Below are 22,837 nucleotides of genomic sequence, written 5' to 3'. Positions count from 1 at the left end.
GATATTTATCTCCTCTGAAAGATCAGACATGTGAGTTGAGAAGGTAAGTGGAGATTAGAGAGAGCATATTAATACAGACAAACATGCCAATAGAGGGATAAAGATGCAATGTTTAAAAACAAAAATGAAATAAAAATGAAAGACTCACTACGAGGAGTGACGAGAGGTCTACAATAATATGTGAGGATTACATCGGGATGCAGTCGGATACATATAGTGGAAACATGTTTGTTTAGTTTTAAGTTAAATTTAAAGTTAATCTGGGTATACCAGAATGATCTAGAGGACGATATTACACTTTCCCACAACAGTCCTTCTTAGGGGATTTCTGTGAGTGTGCAGAGCATTAAAACTTGAAAGAAGAAAGACACTTTTGGAGCTTAATTAGTTCAAGACATTTCGCAGGACTTCTCAGCAAAATCATTATTGTGATGATGTTTGACATGAAAGAGACAAGGATGGAGAAAGAGACCAGCTGTTGTGAAATCAATGATAACAGAGTGAGTCAGAGATGCAAAAAAGGGGTTTTTAGAAATAGTGGTTGAATAAATGAAACAGGCTGAGAAAGAGTAATATTTAACCTCATTCATCTACCACAAATTTATACAGATAACCCATTATGAGATAACACTCATAAATACATCTTCCATTTTACACAAATCATCAATAGTCCAGTTGTTAATAACCTTTAAAGGCATATTTGTTAAATAATCATTATTGCTTCATATAACCTATTATACTGTATGATTGAAACCAACAATTATTCATCATTTTCACAATATTTGTCCCAATTCATCAATAAATACAATGAAGGACATAGAGAAAAGCTGTCAGTGAGCATAGACTTTGTCAGGTGATAGACTGATGTTGTGAAGACTGGATGTGTCTCAAGAGAAGTATCACTGACCAAGGGGAGTAAAGGCTTTGAGACAGGCAGGTGGGAACATAAGAGAGGAAAAGAGGAAAAAAAACAAAAAACTGAAAGGAGAACAGAGAGACAGGGAGCCTGACATAGATCCCTGTGGTGGATTCCTTACCTTGTCTCCTGATGGAGCCTGACCTGGAGACAGTCCAGGGTCCCCTTTTGAACCCTAGGTTAGAGAGGGTCAAAGGGTAAGGACATCTTCAGCAACCCAAATTTATTTCAACTGTATCAGTCACTGACAACAAAAGTTTGTTTGTTTTTTCCTACTTAACTTTCAATACTTCTTTTATTTTTTATTTTTTTTACTTTCTGGATGGAGTCATGGAATTTCTTTACATGAGCAGGATAAATAAAACCTTGGCTACATCTAATGACATTTCCATTTCGGTTTATTTTCTTTCTTTCTCAAAAATTTGGACTGCTTTTCTCATAAACCCATCACTTCCTGTTGCAAAACAGATCCCTTTATACCATTAAGTAAGGAAAATCTTTCAAAAAATCCTAGCCAAGTGGTTTTCAAAACATTACAAAGTAGCACAGAAGCTGGGAGATAATCCTCCTGATATTAGTCTCATTTGTTACACTAATGTCACAATATTCATTTGATAGTGACAACATGATTTATATACAGTATACAGTATATCCATATGGTGTCATTACAAAGCTTTCACCAATAGTGTTTTTGAATACCAAAACATGATGAGATGACTGAGAAGTGAAAATACATGTTTTGAATTCAAATGCACAATATTTAATTTTTGCCAGTAGGGGTCTCTCAATCAATCAATCAATCAATCAATCGGTAACACAAGATGGAGTTTGATGTTGCTGTGAAGTAGCGTGGGATCATGGGAGTTGTCTTTATTGTTAAACAGCCAGCTTCTCCGGGTTAGGATTACTTCAGTTAACATCGCTAAGGATGTTTTTACCGGGAGCAGAATTATCTGCAGAGGTCTCCTCCACTCCAGAACAAACAGACCCGGTGATTGAAACAGGTAAAAACACCGAATAAAGCAGTTTCACGTAAAAAAAAATCAGTGTTTCTCCAACGCTGTTTGATGGGCACAAGATTTCCGGGAGGGGCTGCTAGCGAGCTGCTGCTAACATTTTCTCAGCTTGTTTCTCTGATAACTTAAGATCCATACATCCGATAACCTTCATACGGTTAAAACATATAGTTAAACACAACCAGAAAAAGTTTATTGTAAAAATGTGGTTTAAAACGGAAATAAAATCAATTTATGACAACCACAACACCGATGTATTATCTTATACGCATATAATTTTTGGTGGATGCCATTGTGGTGTACAACCACAAGGCCAATGCATGCATCTTGTGTGCGTACACTCAGTTGTATAGGGGGTATGATGCCATTGACAGGCGACAAAATGAAATGGACCGTTACCTTGACTAAAATTACAGATTTCTCTGGGTTTGAAAACTGTTGGAAACAGTTGGGATAATGTAAGTACACAACTCAACAAAACATATAACATAGGTCCGGTCATTTTTAGACATTTTAATGCGGAATAGTTACATATCATAGCTTTAAAATTAAACACTACATGCTTTCTACAATATTAAGGCTATTTCCAAGCAGCAACCACTGTGGCTTTGTGTAGCAGACAACGTGGAGACACTTTGAGATGCAGTTCCTCTAATGGCAGCAAAACAATTCAACTGTAGTGAAGTAAGCTGGGAAGATCCCCAACCTTTCCAAGAGCTGATGTTAGGAGCAGTTATGTGGCAAGCAGTAGAATTTGCCACTTACTGGTACTCTGCAGTTGTGGCTCCAAACAACTGACAAGATGGCAGCAGGCATAAAAAAAACTCACAATGTTCCTTTAGAAATCTATAGGTGAAGTCACAGAGGTTACTGAACATCTACATTTTTCTAGGGTCTATGTACAAAATGTGGTGAGGAAATTTGTATGTGGAACTGAGAAGCAGTTTGTTCCATACATGACCCTACAAGCCTACAAGAGATAGGTGTGTGTTTTGCAATAACAGTAAGAGACATTGTTGGAAAGCACCATGCACACTGACAAAGATTACCAGACTCTGTAAGTATGTGTGAGAACCCTTTGTCTTCGAATTATCTACTGTTGCTTCCAGATAACTGTCTTTTGTTCATTGATACTTTAAGCCTGTTTTAAAATCTACAAACCTTTATACAGATACAGATATTTCAGTTTACTGCATTTACTGCAGCTTCAAGAGGACCCTTCATCATTTAGTATAATTTGCATTACATGCAGTTCTTTTTATATAAACCACTGATTTAGAAATCATCATAGATTTGGGGTCCTCATTCCTGCACAGTGACCAAGCAAGACAGTAACACTTAACAACAAAGTAGCATTGCCTTTGAGGATCCAGACCTCACTCAGTTTCTGTGTCATCACAGACCACATGTGCTCCCACAAGGCAGAGAACAAGTCCAAGAGTCTGCCAGAATGGAGCTGATGTTAAGTGCATTTCCACAGAACAGCAATATCACATTTCAACAGCCAGAAGCCTTGGGGCTTTTCTTTCCAAAATGATGTGGATTTAGGCCATAAAATCTTTTCTATTGTCATACATCTAAAAATGAAGTTTAACTAAAACATCTCACCAGATGTTGCTGCAGCTATAGATGTGTTATAGAATGCCAAATCAGCAATGTTAGGAGACAACTACATCATTTCAACATGACTACCTACCTAATCTGAGTTGTTGCTGTCAACACTGTAAATGCCATCGTCAGGTGTTGTTGACTGGTTAGCAGGTCCAGTGTAGCAGAAAATATATCATTCTGTACACTTCAAAATTTGCTCCGAAGGTTGAAAAATGTGGCACATGTGATAGTAGTGATTTGTAATACAGACATCTGGATATGAAACGTATTATCTAAGATTTCACAACATATTTTCTTAGTTGGTTCAGGTGTGAGGTGCTTAACTTCCAGCTTATTTAGGTGATGCTAAGCCATGTTTGACACCTTAGACCCACACATACTCCTCAATAGCTGTCTATACCTACTCAAAACAGGTATTACCTACTTGGATTTTGAGGATTATATTCCCATAGTTTTGACTGACAGTCACTGAGGCATACAAAAGCTTGGGGGTGGGAAGGAGAAATCCTACCACAGCATAAAACCAGGTTACCTTTCTGTTTGAAAAAAGTCAGCAGTGCATGAAACGGATTGAAAGACTCTTTTAAGTCCTGCAAGCACATAACAGCCATAATATTTCAGACTGGGCTTAAAACACATGTCAAGTTCAGCATCAAGGACCTCTGTTAACCAAACCAATTTCAAAAGGAGATGTTTTCCCAAACTGAGACAAAAGAGTCTCTCAGTCCCGATTCCACCTCCACAAAGGGGTTGGGGGTCTGAGAATGACTCACCAACAGGTCACCATGGTATTAAATACACTGATTTTGGGTTTGTGTGTGCACACATAGAGATGTGGGTGTACAGGCTGAGGGAACCGTAGGCCAGCAGGTGGCCCAGAATGTTATAATAACCAATTGGTGGACTTCAGCCAACAGTACACAGTGTCCCAGCAAGGTCAGAGGTGACACAGAACAAATCCATCTATCTCCCTGGGCTGTTTGATTAATCAAGGAGGAAAACGAATTCCTCTCTTTATGCATGTGGGGTGAGGTAGGCTGAGAGATCATTATTCATGAGAAGTATTTTCGTTAATTTATCTCATCTTTAGTACAATGCTATCTACAATTCTAAGTAAGGAGCTATCCTCTTAAAACCAAGAAGTTTCACATCAAAAGATACAACGAAAGGCACTCTGTGGTAGCCAGTCAGGACCACAGTCACCACAACCATCTGCATGGAGCTGCCCACATCCTTGCTCAGCTGTATCAATGTATCCTTTGCATCTGGTCCCATGATGGGAAAAGCTTACCAGAGATTTCATTTTTTCCCTTTATATTGTAGTCAGTGACTATGTTTACATGCACAAAATATTCCGGTTTTTGCCCTTATTCCGAAAAGGACAATATTCCTACAAAGCTGTATACATGGTTATTCAAATGAAAACACCACTAATATGCCTGTTTAAATGCAGTCTTACATACTCTGATCAAAATGGTGATTTTCAAACTTTTTAAACCAAGCCACTTTCTTTCATTTGTTCAGCCACTTTCTTGAAAAGGTTTGGTGCTGCGATATTTGCGCATATCCAAAAATCTGTTGATTTCCAAGTCTTTCAAAATGTTTAAATGTACGTGTGTGTCTCCTACCGACCAGAAATGTGGGCTTTTCTTTTGGGCATGCATCTCTATGCCACCCTTGAAAATTGTTGGCTAGTTGGTTTGTTTACAACACACAGAGCTGACTGTAAACAGGCAAGAGACTGTGTGTCGCAAACTGCACTAAAAAACCCAATTGGGACGCATATTTTGAATACACTGTATACATGTCCACAGAAAGCTCCTAAAACCTGGATAATATCGTTATATACCAAATCAGAAAATGCTACATTCGGAATAAAGCCTAATTCTGAATATCCAAACAGAATATGTCGTTTACATGACCTGATTCAAATTCGGAATACTGTCATATTCAGAATAATAGTGGAATATTAGTGTGCATGTAAACATAGTCAGTGTCATGGCTAATGAGCCGAGACTAACGTGATTATGCCCTGTGGTGAAAACCAGTGTAACAACCATCTGGGCAAAGGGGTATATCATTTGGCCACCAACCACCCATGTCTGCTCCATTCTTCCATGGCACACTGTGACAACACACTGGCTCATTATTATCACGCATGCCTACATCTGGCAGTGTCTGGTTTAATCCCACTTGCACATGCTCTAAACAGCAGAAATTGGCTCTTCAGGGGGAAAACCAGTCAGTCTCTGCTATAATTAATGCCATCTGGTAAAAACTTTAACCACAGCAGATACTTGTGAGAGTGTAAGTGTGATTATACATGATTTAAATGAAAAATCTGTGACCTGGTGGCATCACTACAACAGTGTCTAGTAGGGCAAGAAACAAGAGTGGCAGAGGTCTGCAAACCTGGTCCTTCAGGCCCTGAGAGGCTTGACAAGTTCAGGCAAGACTCAGGCACGATTCAGCATTATTATATATCGAGGATGTGTCAATATTAAACTTAAAATGACACACCGATTACAACAAATACAGGTAATTTTGTCTTTATCTTGCTTCACTACACACACACACCACTCTGTGCCAGACACTATCCCCTCCTAAAAACACATGTGCAACAGGAGTGACAGCAACAGGTCCCAACTTGTCAGCTAGCATTAGCTAATTTTTTTTGCTTGCGTCTATGATGGTTATTCATGGAGAATATGAATAGCAAAATATGTAGGAGAGAACTTTTAACACTTTCCCAATTTGCCAGGCTCTAGAGGTCCTGTCCTTTGTGGAGCAACCCGATTGTCATAGATATGAATAATCTTTGAGAAATTGCTTTTGTCATGTTTTTCTTCTGTCATCAAAACGTATGTTGTTAGATTTGATTAAATGAGTAACCGGTTACTAATTTATTGTTATGATTGTTTTAGATTATGCAGTGGGAAGAGATTTAAAGGTGTTGTCTGTATGTGATAACTGGCTGACTGATAGCTGATGTGAAATACATTCCCACTATTTACACTGTTCATATATTTTTCTAGTTTATGAAAAGATTGTGTATACAAAACAGTGAAGAAACATAAACACATGCAGACAGACATGTGACAATATGATTATATATGTCTTTCTAATAAATAAAAAAAACTGTATACACAAAACGGTGAAGAAAGTAAGTGCGTGTAGGCTGACAATAATACTGTATTCCTATAACCAGGCCCATAACTGGCCTCTCTCTCTCACTTCCATCTCTCTCGTGATTGGCAGGCCAATCTGCACAATGACATTAAACTTTATCAGGCAGTATGGGGAGAGACCCATTCCTATGAAATCCTCATTTAACTGTACAATAACGACTCCTAAACCCAACCAATTGTACCATTATAAACAATGGTGCAATCACATTTATCACCAGTTTAAAGACAGGAAATAATAGGGATATGAAAATACATGACTTTGAAGACTCTGGGTGTAGACTGCCATAATATACAATCAACCATCTGGTTAAAGAGCGAAATGTTCAGATTTTCTTGGATTTTATAACAAAATCACCTGCCCAGTTTCTTGATAACACAGTCTGATGAGTTTCACCATTATAGTTAAACTAGAATCTGTGCAGTTATATTCCAGCATGGGTTTGCATTAACTACTACTCATTAAAATCTGTTTTTTCTTTTCAAATTATAGACGTCTTAGTTCCCGACCCACCTCATCAATCAGTGTATGCATGAAAAACAATTTTAATATACCCAAAGGACATTTTCCAACTAATAACTTATGATCCCGTGTCTGTCTGTGTGCATTCCCCAGAGCTTGATTAAGCATGCTATCAAGTGTGTATGTTATTGTGACTTGGTATGAACCTTTTGATCAAGCACAGACCTAGAACATGTCATGCTACAAGAAAGTAGGTCACACAATTAACTAGCCATTCATGTTTAAAGAAAGTTTGTGCGTGACCTTGTCAGCAAAAGACACAGCATCGGCGCAAAACATATCTTAAATGTACAACTTAATATAGTACTGTTCTTTATCAAGTGTTTTAATAATTAATAGTAGTTATAGAACATTGTTGGAAAGCCCAAACCACAATCAAGCACTTCACTGTTTGCCACTGGATCAGCAGGTTCACTTCCATTGATATAGGGTACAGGCTGATCTACCGAATAAAGGACTGTGGGAGTAGAGTATGACATTGACCATCCCTGGCTTTGGCTTGTGTCTTAGGCTCCCTAAGGCTGGCTCTGATGAAACTCATCTGTCTCATCCCCCCAACAGATACTAACCAGAGCCCTGTCTGGCACTCTCAAGAAGCTGATTATGTCTCTCTCCACTATTGGAGATGGCACTCACCTTGGGCCCAGGTGGTCCGGGCTGCCCTGGGTTTCCGTGTGGACCGCTGGGACCCTGAAACAGATGCATACAGAAAGAGAGAACACAGATAAGCTTACTGTGTACTGTTAACGAGTGCTAACAGCTCAGTATTAAAGATGAGTCATATGACAAATGCCAGCTGCAATATGAATTAAGGACAGATAACATGAAGATGTGCTTGTGGACTGAAATGGATCGTCTAGAATTAGTGAATGCTACAGTTTCTTTAGAATCACATTTTTCTATCATATATTCTTAAAATTAGGGCTGGGCAACATCACCTAAAATCAATATCATGATTAATTGTTGCATTTACCTCAGTTATGACTGATTACATCTTATTACACACACCTGTGCACATTCATTCTTGTACTGAACAGACAATCATGGATTATGGCAGAGTAATATTTAATATATTCAGTAGTTAAGAACACATTCAGGTATTTGCTAAAACAGGAAAATCAAAGAAAAACAAACCCTGTTTGACATTAATTGTAACTATCAAAATAAGCAATATCATAAATAAATTTGAATAGCATGTGGTGTTGACCAACACCACATGTGTCAGCAATTGCACAAGCTGCATTTCTCCAACATTTGAGTCACTTCGTCTATCTGAGTAATACTCGACACACATGGTTAATTACATCGCCTAAAACTACTAAGTAGAACTTACTACATCTTACTATGAAATGAACCCACACTGGAAACTCTGAGTGTTCCTATGCCTGTAGGGTTTTGTTGTTGTTGTTCAGGTGTATTACAGGGGTACAGTAGGTGGCAGCCTGTAAGAAGGAATGAATAAATCCAACATATCCATGTGACTAAAATTAAGTCAATATAAAGTCATAATGTTGGTTTTGATAACTTCTGGATTCATTTCCCAGCCCTACTTATAATTAGCATAAATAGTTTATTGTATCACATTTGTTCTCGGTGCACTAAAGGTATTTCATTCCTTGAACATCACAGGTATGCAATGAATGTACAACCACACATGCACAGACACACACAAGCACAATTATGCCTACAACTACATGTGCACTTTGATATGCACATGCGCACGCACACACACACACACACATACACACACACACACACACACACACACACACACACACACACCATAAATACACTACATTCCTTCACATCTGTACCCCTGCTGCTTGCAAGCCAGGCTTCCTCTGCACTACAGCCAAGGGCCAGGAAGAAGGATCTCTCTCTTTCTCATTTTTAATGTCAGTAATCAGAGCCTGGTTTCCCCAAGAGCATATTGCCCATAGAAAATAAATGAATGTAATGCTTTTGAAGTCATAATTTTGTTGGAAATTTAGGTAAAAAATACTATTAAAGTGTCATAAGGGAGTTTTAACTTTTGACTTGCAAACCCCACATTGATCAACATTGACAAAATAAAGCAAATTCTATAGGATTTACTGCATTGTGGTAAATGATTGCCAAAGAAATCCTGAACAGTGACAAAAGGTCACTTAATTGCAAAATGGCAATGCAGCAATAAAAAAAATCACTGCAGCTCGTTCACAAAATACCCGACTGACTGTTACCAGTCACCATCTCAGTACTTAAAATAGACACCTTTGGGGACAGCATGCAATAAAAGAACTTCTAAGGCAACTTTTCCACGACAAACACCCACACAAAATACTGTGCCCTGGTTCAAAGTCTGATATCACTAACAATTAGAGGCAGTATAATAGGTCTGCTGCTCTGTGCTGAGACAGCAGAGACATAACCACAGCCCTGCACACTGCCCTCAGCTTCCCACCACATAATGATTCCAAGCCTCCTTCTGTCTCTGCTTTATGAATTAGAGGCAGCCATGTGCTTTCCAAGCCTTTGACTAGGAGACATGTTTTACCCTATATCTACTCTCTCTGTCTTCTAGCCTGTCTTCCTGTCCATCTGCCTTCTATAGCCGCCCTCGATCATAAGAGAAAGGAAGCAAAAGGGAACCACTGCTACATTTTTATGTTATGTACACACAACTACACACACTCTCACAGGCGCATACATACAATATAGACAGAAGGCACCCCCACTCATGCACATAAACATATACTATCCACATTTTCACATTTTAATAAGCAATGATTTGTCATGATAATTATTTGGACACTTGAGATTCTTTGTGGGAAGTAAATGTTCAAGTATTAGTAATCAAAAATTAAGTTAATTTGATTGCATCCTGTCTTCTAAAAAAGACTGATGCACTGTAGATATTTACATTCCCTGCATTAAATTAGCCCTGATGATGTTGCTGTACAGAGTAGAGCTTCTACAAAGACCAAGAGTGAACTATTTATACACCATTCACATACCACATCCATTTAGTAAAATGTGTCTTGTTCTGTTTAAAGATGCCTTTAGGGCCTGTGGTATGATCGCAGCAGTGCATCATGACAGCCTTGGCAGTTGCATATGGTGTAGTCTCAAGATCAGAGTGAAAATACAGCCTGGGCCGCCACTGCCGCTGCTGCTTCTGCTGCTGCTTCTGATGCTTCTGCTGGTTGCATCTGGTACTGTTTGGTCACTTAAACTTGATGCTCCAAAAGTGCTGACGAGTAAAAAAACGTTGCCTACATCCTAAGAGCACACTATCTCATTGTCATGCGCCTTTACAAAGCAAGACTTGTTCCTGACCTTAATCGCGCTAACCACAAACATGTCTGTCATCACCTCTCCCTTGACAGTTGCGGCTGGATTGTAACCGTAAAGGCAAAACACATAGGCCAGCGCTTGCTGCTGACTGCCACAACAAAAGATGACAATACAATGGTCATACAGTATTTCAATATGTCTTCACTGACTGTGTTAGTGTTGTTGATTAGCCAGCTTACTGACTTTAACCTGACCTTAAACTCTCGGTGGTGACTCTGCGATCAAACCACAATACTTTCTGTGCTATGATGACCCCTGTAGAGAGGCCAGCTTTCAACAGATGTTATTATGGTCTGAATCTAAGCAAAACAGCACTTTTTGTGCACAGTTGTCTTTTCTTCTGTTTTCTGTCTTCCATTATCATTATCTAGGAGCAGTTTACCCATTAAAATTCTCGGTACCGATATACAGACCTCACTAAATAAAGTAGTTCTTCTACTGCATGAAGATAAAAGAAGACACCTATCTGGTAGTTACAAAAACACTCTATTTCTCATTTAACTTTTCCTTAATTGTATCCAACTTTTACATACAGTGACATGGTCAAAATGCCCCTTCTGATCAATACAGTCCACCTCCCCTACCATTTACTGCCTTTGTACCATCACCTTTGTGCAGATTACTCACCCGAGAACCTCTTTTTCCTGAAGGACCAGGTAAACCAGGGGGACCGGGAGGACCCTAGATTAGAGAGACAGAGGGACAGGGAGTGAAAGAAAGGAAAGTTGTAGAGACAGGGAGAGAGATAGAGGGAGTGAAGGGGAAAAAGAAATGAGAGATAGGGTATGTTAATGGCAAGCAATAACATGCAGTTCACTGTCCAGGCCTCCAAAATGATGAGTACTGTATGTGCTAAATTTATGTAAGAGCTATGAAGTTCAAAGAAGGGAGCCAAGTGTTTTCAACTAAGAGCTCTATTAGGAAAGCTCTCAGCAGAAGGGTCGAGTTACATTCTCAAGATGAGACTGACACCACTAGCCTTTGGTCAGCCGATGGGATTGACATAAACCTTCTTCATGGACAAAAGATAGCATGAAGCATACAGAACAACTGCATGTCATGTTCTGGTTGATGCAAGATGAAAACAAAAATCACATCAAACATTTATATTTATGCTAAACCACACTGAGTCCATTTTTGTTTGTGTTTTGCTAGGAAAATACTCAATTTTAAAAAAAAGTATCTTTTTTGGTCAAAATTAACTTGGACATAAGAACTGTGACCCACAATATCTAAGAATTTTGTAAAAATGATTTTATAAAGGGACATTTAGCAATAATATTAATTTATCACCAACTTTAATCACTGTGATACAACACAAAAGGCTTGTACAACATCTCTTACAACACTTCTTCTCATCTTAATAAATGACTTCAACATGGTTGATTCCAGAAGTCTAGTCAAAGAGAAATAAACAAAAACAATAGGAAGATAAGCTTAACTTGAAAATTGCTTAACTTGATTATTTTTTCCTTGTCTTGATTGAAAACAGAATAATATGTAACACTTGGTGGAATGTATTAGCTGGAACACTGAAATGACTTGATGCATAATTTGAGTAAGAAAGATAAACATTATCTCACATATCTTTGGAAACCAAACCAGATTGAGGGAACACTAGCTCTGTTGGATGCACTTGTGACAGTGTGTTTTAATAAGCTTGCTTTGCGTAAAGACAAAATTTCTCACTTTTAGTTGCAGGTTCAACATTTTAAAGAGCCTAGGATACCCACATTCACTGCAATACATAAACACAATCTTCAGGGGTAATAAAGGATTTTGTATTGGCAATTCCATCCATAATTTATGCTGATGAATTATAATTGCTGCCAGCTTATTTTTTCTAATGAATGACTTCTTACAAATGCACTGGCTTGTCAGTTCTGATCATTAGTAAGAACACATGTTTGTTACTGACTTGGTCTCTTCCAAAATATGTTATGACAAGACTCATTTCTCTAAGAAAGGACAGTTGAACTCATTTTAATATGTCAAACATTACTAATGGGAAAGTTATTATCAGATATAGCAGGACACAATAATTCAATTAATTAATTCAAGTGGATTAATACTAATTAATTTAAATTGAAAGAATAAAGAGATTACACATTTGAAGAGTGATGTCCTTTACTAGATAACATTAAGGAGTCACTGTCCTATTACGATTGGAGATGGACAAAATGAATTTTGACCTAGTCGCACAAAATGAGAAGTCAGATAATCACCAAAATCACAGGGATTCATCCCCTGGGGGCCATGGATGTCTGCACAAAATTTGTTGGCAGTCCATTAAAAAGTTGCACAGATATTTCAGTCTGGACCAAAGTGGTGAACCTAGCAACCAACTAGCCAACCGACATCGCCATCCTTAGAGCCTTCTATTTACTATTCTGAATCGTTGCTATAGCAAATGAAATGGCATGCTTTGGAGCATCCTTATCCTCCGCCAGAGCAATAGATGGACATAGAGGGAGAGATGAAGAAAGAAACAGCTGTTTGTTCCTCTAGACTCCCACGCACTGACAAATGGAAACTGTGAGCACACCACCGCCTTCGCCACAACAACAGGGCCTTCAGAAACCAAGGCAGTCATGCAGTAAAATGATAATATTCGCATGCCTCATCTGAGCCAAGATAAGGGTCAAATCTTTCCCAATGGAGTCAATTCAAGAAGTCGATTTTCTGGAAAGCTGAAGAGTGGAATGAATCATCTTTTGAACTTGTTGCATTGTATGACATTAAGTTGAACTGAATTATAATGCCCGCTGCATTCTTCCCCAACATGTAGTCAATATGTTGGATGTGTACTGTTGGTAGTTTAGTGACAGACCATGTAACTGACACATTACAAAGGAAATGCATTGAAAGTGATGACCAGTATTAGTCCAATATTTCACCCTCCATGATTTTCAAATGTCTTTGCTGTAACACCATTCATCTCATTATTATTTCATCATCATCATCTCATTGTTTTACTTGAGTAGGCAAGCAATTGACTTGAAAAAATAGGAAAAAACTAAAATATAATGCTGTCTGATGTAAATTCTAATTGTATTATGGAGCGTTTTACAACACAATCTGCTGTACTTTTCCTGACTACATGGCTAAATAAACATTCTCTCTGTAGAGCAACAACTAAACCGTCCAACCAACACCATCAAATTTCCAAACGATCTGATAACTATCTGATTCATGATAAAAAACAGTTACATCCACTTTTGCAATTATCAACAATTACCCCATTAGCCCTTCTGGTACCACAGAAGTTTTTTAATGTCATTGGGTTACTTGTTTCATTCTGAGGCTTCACATCACAGCCATGAGTATCAGCCCACATCAGTCCTACTGTATATCTTTTAAGACATTGGTTTACAATGCCTGCTATTAAGGTTTAATCATACCCACTGCCAATTTATGTAAAAATTACTTACTAATGGAATGTGAATTTTCCAAATGCTTCTTCTGTGGTGTTGAGCCAAGTTGCAGCCAAGAGAAAGATTTTTACAAAGCAAATTTTCTATGAAAGATGCATAATGCATGAACAAAACCATTGTTGTTAATGGCAGTTCAAACAAAAAAACGCAAAAATCCATGCAGAGCTAAGTAACAAGTAATTAAGTACTAAAAAATCAAGTATGTACAACATGATTATGGAATATTTACTGAGACCAGAAGCAGCCTGTATAAATGCCACTGTACTTGCCTGGTTATGTGGCTGCAAAACTGTGAAGTATTTCCCTTGAGGAAGTAAACATGCTTGTTGTCAAGTTCAAACTAAGAGGTAATGACACTGAGTGAGCCACTGACCTTCAGTTGACCCAGTATTCAAGACCTGCCTGCATCAAAGTGGTCAGAGTGGCCAAGACAAAGAAAACAGTTTAAGATTGCAGTAGAAAAGAACAAACACACTGGCTAATTAATCAATATATTCTGCCAAATTGTGACCCACTGGAAAAGAGCCTGTGGACTGTACTGTGCTCATAATACTGCAGTAGTGTTCTCAGGCTCTAAATAGTGAAGGTAAGTTGTAAACTTGCAACAACTCAGTGCTGAGTGAGCTGCGTCCCACCTACAAGCCTGCAGGCACTTTAGAGCTGAGGTAATACTATGGAAACTGGCAGATGAGTCCAGACATCTTACATCATTGCGTACACTCCTAAGTTTAAGCAGATCAGATAAAAAGATCAGACACATCTCACTCATGGAAACATAAGCAATACCTGAAAAGTTTATCTACATCGTGAGGCTGGATGGACAGCTAATTTCTTCTTGCCAGAGTGTACGTCCAACCTTAAGATGAGTTATCCTCTCTCCCATAACAGCAAAAGGCTCTGGCAGTATTTCAGCAAGGGAGTGACATGTTATTTTAACAACTTGTACATACATGAAAAAAGAACAGCGCTTGGACATGCCATCACCTCTACATCAATACACCGCCCTGCCAAAATATTTTTCATATATCCTTGGTGTATGTAAGTGTGATGGCAATAAATAAACTTTGATTGCCTTGTATTTGATATTTTCCTCTTGATCATGTACAGAAATGCACTAGCTTGTGGCTCACCTCTTTGAGAATTGTTCCATGAACACTCATAGCTCTAATTGACATTCATAAATTCAGTCACTTACCGGAGGACCTGGCTCTCCTTTGGGGCCACGTAAACCATCTTCGTAGTCATAGATGAAGTCTGGCTCCTCATATCCATAATCATATCCTCCCATGTCTACGTCATCATAGCTGCCATCTAGATCATGCTGCTCTGAGGTGTCCACCTGATTCTCACGGTACAAAGTGGTGCTGTTGGGTCTCGGATGAGTCTCCAGGAGCTGATGAGTTTGTTGGGGCCCAAAGTGGGAGTCCCTGGAGCTGGAGATGGAGTTGTTCCTGAGTCCTTCCTTTACACGACTTTGCCTGACTGGGGAAACCAGGCCTGGGGTGGCATCTGGGGTCTGTAGGCCCACAGAGCTGCTGTCTTCCTCTGTGCTGTTCTCAGACTGATCAGTGTTCCCTTGGAGCCTAGTCCCTTTGGCCAAATCGTTTTTGGTTGTGGTGATAATTGAGCTATGAGTGAGATCCAGAGCTGGTAGTCCATTCAGGGTAGCTGAAGTGGGGCTGTCAGGCTCAAGTGACGATGTAGTAGAGAGGGCAAGGGGTTCCAATGTAGAAATGTGGCTCTGGTCCCCCAGATGAGGTTGTACTAATGGGCTTTGGGTTGAATGCTGTTTGACCACACTACCTGGGGACATTTTGACAGCTGCTGTGGCTTTTATGGGCGTATTATAGGTAGCTGCTATTCCAACAAGTGACTTTGTTAAGGGGTTAGAGGGGGGGTCGTTTGCCTCAATATCCAAACCAGGATGTGGCAAAGGCAATCGGTAAGTGTCGGCCAGCCGGCACTGTTTTTTAAGGTAGTTGCAGTAGTGCGCAGCAGCTTGGGCCGAGGGATAGATATCTAGCTGGCAGACTCGACCATTGAATGGTGCTGCTTTGGAGTTCATCCTCCCCAGAGTGAAGAGACCCCCAGAGTCCCCCAGTGTTTGAGATCTCCCCAGGGTCTGCTCCCGCTGCTGCACCGCCCCACAGTCTGCATAGAAGGACACTGAGCGTGCACGGACACCGACAGCAAAAGGGTGCTGGCGCCCGTCCTGCCAATTGTAGTTGAAGTAAATGGAGGCCTTCTCTGCAGTGTAAACCACCACTCTGCGTGGCAGCAGTTGAATGCCAAAACGCAGCCTGTCCCTGCCATCTTTGACACTGAAAAGAAAAGCATTGTTCGCTCGCCAGGAGCTTAGGCTAACCACAACAGAAAACTCCTCACCAATCTCTGGCGGGAACAGACTGCCTGCTGGAGCCTCATAAAGGGAGTTTGAGTCGAGTATCACCCCATATCCAGGAACAGGGAGATTCAAAGATGAGGGAACAGTGGTGTAGGTGGTTGAAGGGGAGGCGGTCCTTTCGTAGGGATTGTCTGTGCTGCTCTGAGCAGTAAGCCCCAGTCGATAGAGGATATCCACTCCTGAAAGACACAATAGACACTGTCAGAGAGCAGGCAGGCAGACTTTGGTTTAATAGTTTCTAAACAAAAAGGACCCAGACTTATCTTAAGGTACTCAATTTTGTGAAAGTTGACAATTTCTTGCAAGATAAATGCCACAGAACAAATTTGAATACTGTGTGTAAAACTTTATTGTATAAGTTTTCTTTAACAATATATGACAAAGCATCTTATGAATTCCTTCGAAGCAGCAGTCTAATACCATAACTGTGAAATGCCCAACTCAAGTCCTCCTGGGGACATTTGGTGCATATCGTCTTCCTTTCTTACTTCCTGTTTCCCGTCACTTCTAATTTACAGAGCCACAATTTCAAAAAATTGAAAAAATTAATAAAATTGGATTGATACAGGAGTAGGGAAAAAAGAGCACATACTGATGGAGCAGGAATTGAGAGCCTGTTTCACTATTTATGAGATTACAATGAAGGGAGACATCTAATAACTGAGAACAAAAAAACAAAACTATTATCTTTTGATTATACAAACAAAATTATATACTGATTTTAAACATCTTGTAGTTATTGAGGGAATCATGCCTGTGTCTGTATTTAATGAAAGTAATTGTTTTGCAAGATGTGTTTTTGTCAAAACGCTAATTGAATGGCGCAGCGTGTAAGAGCTTTTGTTTTTAATATGTTCTTTGGCTTTATTGAAGGGTTCGGAGAGAGAGCAACAACAAACATGGGTAAAGAAAGAGGGGGAATGACACCCATGGCATCCAAGGGGAGAATACGGTGGTTATACGCTACTGTTGGCTGTTGTTTTTATCTAAGTCATTACAAACACCTGTCAATGTCATTGCAGGTCTCACTATTTACTGATTATTTTTTGTTCAGTGATGGGTTTAATAAGTGTTTTATTAAAATGTTGTATTCCTGGCTGCTACATTTAATTCAACAAAAAATACGTCATTGCTACAAATGCAACAAATACGGGACATTACACAATCAGTCCTCGTTCAAGTTAAATTAATGAGAACAAGACTAGGTCAAAACCTAGTATATGGCTGGATGGTGTATGGGCGAGCGAAATTGTGGCCAATTTGTTACAGGGATAGTCAGCGGTAGCGTCTATAATGTGAATTCCTGGATATTAAATGTTCATCTGCAAATTTCTGTAGTGGTCCCAGTAATATTTGCTGGTAAAGTGCACTGAAGTAGGATATTACAGGACATGGTTAAGCTACGTTTGAGTCAAAAAATTGTTATATATGCAGTTGCAAAACAACACTTTCCAATCGTATCTTAAGATGTTTGATTTGAAGGAGAAATTATTTTAATTATAATTATACCTATTCTAATTATCTGTTAACTTCCCTGTGCTCTTTCATCTGTTTCTATCTGCGGATGTCTGTCTTTTTTCTATGACACACTCGGTGAGTGATTGTTATTTGGGGTGCTTTAACCGTGCACTCTCTCGGTGCATAGAGAGCCATTTTCTCTCCTACTCTGTTCTGTGCTGGACTGTTATAGTGTGCAACCATTTGTTTGATTTGAAAAAGAACTTATAATGAAGCAAATGACACTGAGTAAAAGTAAATGGTAAAGTTTATTAATTATTCAGTATATGATACAGTTTATACACAGTGAAAGGTATGAGCATGACATACAATATGTAAAGTTGAAAAAATTCTTCTGTATTTTATGAGAACATGTGTATTAAATGAATAAATCATATAATTGGTGTGTAACAATATATAAATACATAGTAGGATGATTAATAATGATGTAGGGTATTGACAGAGATTAAAGATGATGAAGTTGGGTTATAAGGAAAGGGGTGAAGATCATGCAGAACATGAAGCTGGGTATAATTATTTTCCATATGTTGATGATTTTAGGTTGTATTACTTTATGTAATTGTTTAAGAGGTTCCTGTAGTATGGTAATCCACTTCTGAGCTGTAAAGAAGGAAGAAAAAAAGCAAAATCCAACACAAAAAGTTATGAAGACGAAACAAGTGTTACATTACAGTAGACAGAAGTTTGTGCACTCTCAGAATGTCGATGTGTATAAGTTTATCACACACTGAATAAGAAAGTCTTTCTATCTGGGGTCAGCAATACAAAGCAGCTTGTAGAAGAGATGTAAAATCTGTTGTGGCCATCTCAATGATGCAGCTGGGTTTCAAGTTGTTGCTTGGAGCAACTAGGCAAACTACATCAGGAGTGAGAAGAGGATCATCAGCATGTTATATTTCCCTTTGCAAAGCATCAGTGTCTCCTCCAGGTGAAGCTAAAGCTGAACCAGCCCTCTGGCATGGCAACATAGTCGTCCACAAAGGATCTCAAATGTGAGTCACCAATAACAAGGACAAACTGCAATGGAAGACAACATTTTGTTCATCAATGCCTAAAAATATTAAAAGACCAATTTATTTTACAAGCCCTGCAGCATTAACAGCATAATATAGTAAAAAACAACAGAACAAACAGGAGCAGATCGGAAAACAAGGAGGCTTTATATGAAAATATGACCAAATATACTTATCAAACAGAGAGAATAAAACATAAAAGCCTGTCTCTAATATAACCCCAATAACCCTTCAAAAAGGCTTGGAATTTACGGTAGTTGATTGCCAACCGTCAACTAGTCTTGCCGAAAATGAGGTCACATTGTTAACACAAGCTAAAGCACAGTCATGTAACATTAACTTCAATTTCTGGTAAATATCTAACATACTAATGAAGCATTTCACTTACCTTGGAGAGATAGACAAAATGGCCTGGGCAGACAAAATGGTCTGGTCAATGAATTCAGAAGTCTTCAGTCTTCAGATAGTAGTATCCAAGAGCAGCAAAGTATTTCGTTCTTAGTGTGTGATAAATTTGGAATGAGCTGCAGTCAATGAGTGGGGCCGCTGTAAACGCCCCCTGAGGAGTGGGACCGCTGTAAACGCCCCCTGAGGACATAACAGAAAACTCTGGGACCGCTGTAAACGACCCCTGAGGAAGTAGAATAGAAATTTATTCGCGCCAATTCACTTTGAAGGAGCAATAGCCAATGGGGAAACTCCAACACTTGGCTAACCAATGGAGTAACTTCATCGCACAGTCAGTGACTCACTCAGTCAGTCAGTCACTCACGGACATTCATGTTTGTAGGGCTGGTCCTGCTGTTGAAGCCCAGCCAAAAAAAGGCAGTGGTCAGTCATTGTACATTTTCAACAGTCTCCCCATGATGCTGATGACCTCTCCCTGTTTTTCTCCTGGATCAAGTACCAGAAAGGCAGCTGCGACCCAGATGAGTGGGGGGGACTAGAGAAGGATGGGGCCGAACTAGGATACAGGAAACCAGTCCACACAGCCTTTTTGAATCAATCTGCCACCAGAGATTCATGAGAGCAGCTTTCCTCCAAACGATCCTGTCATTCTTTTCCCATGCCCACAGGTAATTTTTCAAAGAATTTATGTTAGGTCTGCTGACATTGGTTGAGGTACAGCCAGGCAAAAGCACTTAAGTATTACTTGGAGACAGAGGATATTCTGTGCAGTTTTGGCTTTGAGTAAAGAGCTATAGACAGATCAGTATGCTGGAGGGTAATGTGTCACATGTGTCACATATGTCAGTACAGAGCAGTGATAGTTCCAGAGAAATAAAAATGACATTATTAATATGACAAATGGGAACAACGATACCTGACATATGTTGTAATTGTAAATGTCACAGGTCGGTCATTTTAGAAGCTGGTCAGACCTGTGAATCTGTGTGTGTGCATATGTGAAAGAGAGGGAGATATAGTGTTTCCCCTTGGATTTTTTTCTGCAGTGGTGCTGTTGTTGGCATGCAGAGCCCATGATGCCAAGACCTGTATTTGCGCACACGGGCAGTGAAATAACTTAAAACTACCATAGAATTGTTCCAGATTTTTTCCAGGTTTTGACACCAGAAGGGCTGTGGAGGCCCAGATAGCTGTAGTTGTAATAAATGTCAAAGAATGAAATGCTTCAACACACCCAGGGTGGGGGCTTCTACCCAGGAAAATTTAATGTTATTTGACTAGAAACTGTGCATTTTCACATCATTTTGGACCAAAAAAGTCAATTAAATAAATTATAATTCTGTCATCAAAATACTGAGTTTAGAAAGACTGAAGAACACAGACATCAGTCTCTATCAGTCATTCATTCTGTCCTCCGTCCTCCTCCCTCTGCTGCTAATGTGCAGGTACCGCTTGTAGAGAAAGAAAGAGCCAGATTGGAAGGAGGGTCTGCCATCTCAGCCAGTAGTTTACAAGAATTACCCAAATTTTGCATGGTTTGCCTTTGTTGTGATTATTATGTACAATGTGAAATTTCAGCAATAGCAATCATCATTTAGCAGCGGCAATGCACTGCTGTTGAAAGCGTACAGAGGAAACACTGCATCAGTAAGCGTGCTGGCAGACAGAGGCAGCAGGAATAGAGAAGGTTAGAAACAAACACGCTTTTGGAATCTGTGTGTGCACACATGTGTGTGTGGGTGCATCTAAGTGTTTTGGTGGGAAGATCTCAAGCAGTTTGAGGTATTTTCATTGCTAATCCAAAGACATAACACTTCCTCTGTATTTGAGAAAGCCAACTTCCAAAGAAAGGTTAGTTGATTTGGCATAACTGAGGGGAAACTGAATGCACTAACTCAACCGGTGATCTGCATCTGTTAACTGATTATAATGCAGAAAGAAAAAAAACACACATCAAAGCCATAACGTGCCTATTTGAGATGAGTTGCAGATGTACAACCGTTAGACCTTTCATCTCAATTGGGGATCAAATCAAATGGCCAATAACGTAAAAAGTCTGAAATGTTGACAGTCAAGTTGAGTCAATTTTATTTGCATAGCACATTTCATAGACAGGTAAGCTCAATGTGCTTTACAGTAAAACATAGAAAACATTAAATAAATGAGATAGAAAACGCATATATAAAATACTCCACATAAATAAAAGAACCTTTCAGCCACCCATACAACATACACACACATACATAAAATACATTTTTTTATAACCCCTGCCCTATTCCTACTACAGCACTCACACATGGGCTACAACAGGCGCACACACACACACAAACACTAACTACCTCAAGCCTGAGAGACAAGCAATGTTTTAAGACTGCTTTTAAAAGAATATACAGTGGCAGCAGATCTCGGGCCATCGAGCAGTTTGTTCCATAGAACAGCGCTGTAGTGACTAAATGCACAATCACTTGATTTTCATTTAATTTTAGGTACATTCAGGAGACACATGCTTAATGATCTAAAGGATGGGCTATAGGTCGGAAATATGTTTAGGAGCCATACCATTTAGGGCCTTGTAAACAAGCAGTTATACTTTGAAATCAATTCTATACTGTACCGGCAGCCACTGAAGTGTTTTAAATACAGATGTAATGTGTTGTATTCTTCCTAGTCCCAGTTAGTACTCTGGCTGTAGCACTCTGAATGAGCTGGAGCCTACCTATTGTCCTTTTGGGAAGTCCTGCAAAAAGGGCATTTCAGTAATCTAATCTGCTGGAGATGAATGCATGGACCAATGTTTCGGAGTCAGACTGAAACACGAAGCATCTTAAGTTTATAAATGTTTTTTAAATGGTAGAAAGCTGTCTTCGTGATAGTGGTGATGTGATGCTGGAAGTTAGGATTGGCATCAATAATAACACCCAGGTTTCTGACATGCTCTCTGTGCTTTAAAGAAAATGATTATACCATGGATACAATCTCCTGCCTCTGTACTTTTGGGAGTACTATCAGATTTTCTTGGTTAAGTTGTTGAAAGTTTTGAGGCATCCAGTGGTTGATGTCATCAATGCATCTGACAAGCTCTTTAACAGGACTGAGGTTGTCTAAGGAAAGTGAGACGTACAGCTGTGTATCATCAGCATAGGAATGGTAGGATACGTTGTGATTCTATATAATGGTATCAATTGGGAGCATGTATAGACTGAATATCAATGGACCAAGAACTGACCCTTGTGGAATACCACAGAAAATGTTGACTTCTTCAGATGTGAAGTTGCCAAGAGATACAGAGAAAGTCATTCCTTTTAAACATGATGAGAACCATTGAAGAACAGGTCCAGATAAGCCAGTACAGTCTTTGAGTCTATTTAGAAGAATGTCATGATCAAACGTGTCCAAAGCGGCACTCAGGTCCAACAATACTAAAATAGAAATTGTGGAGAACATGCTGTGAAAATTCAAATGTTTCTAGCACA

General features: G+C 39.3%; 1 protein-coding gene across 1 annotated transcript in view; it reads right to left on the bottom strand.

Annotated features, from left to right (window-relative positions):
* The window catches only part of LOC122989232 (collagen alpha-1(XXIV) chain), a 99,863-nt gene that overhangs the window by 63,430 nt on the left and 13,596 nt on the right, over nt 1-22,837 (bottom strand). Inside the window, exons 3-6 of the mRNA XM_044361985.1 lie at nt 15,217-16,604; nt 11,215-11,268; nt 7,888-7,941; nt 1,038-1,091 (exon numbers count right to left, since the gene is read on the bottom strand). Of these exons, the coding sequence (XP_044217920.1) occupies nt 1,038-1,091; nt 7,888-7,941; nt 11,215-11,268; nt 15,217-16,604 (1,550 nt within the window). The remainder of the gene's footprint in view (nt 1-1,037; nt 1,092-7,887; nt 7,942-11,214; nt 11,269-15,216; nt 16,605-22,837) is intronic.

This window comes from Thunnus albacares, chromosome 9 (assembly GCF_914725855.1).
Source record: "Thunnus albacares chromosome 9, fThuAlb1.1, whole genome shotgun sequence".
Taxonomy (NCBI): Eukaryota; Metazoa; Chordata; class Actinopteri; order Scombriformes; family Scombridae; genus Thunnus; species Thunnus albacares.
This window is presented reverse-complemented; position numbering and strand designations above follow the sequence as displayed.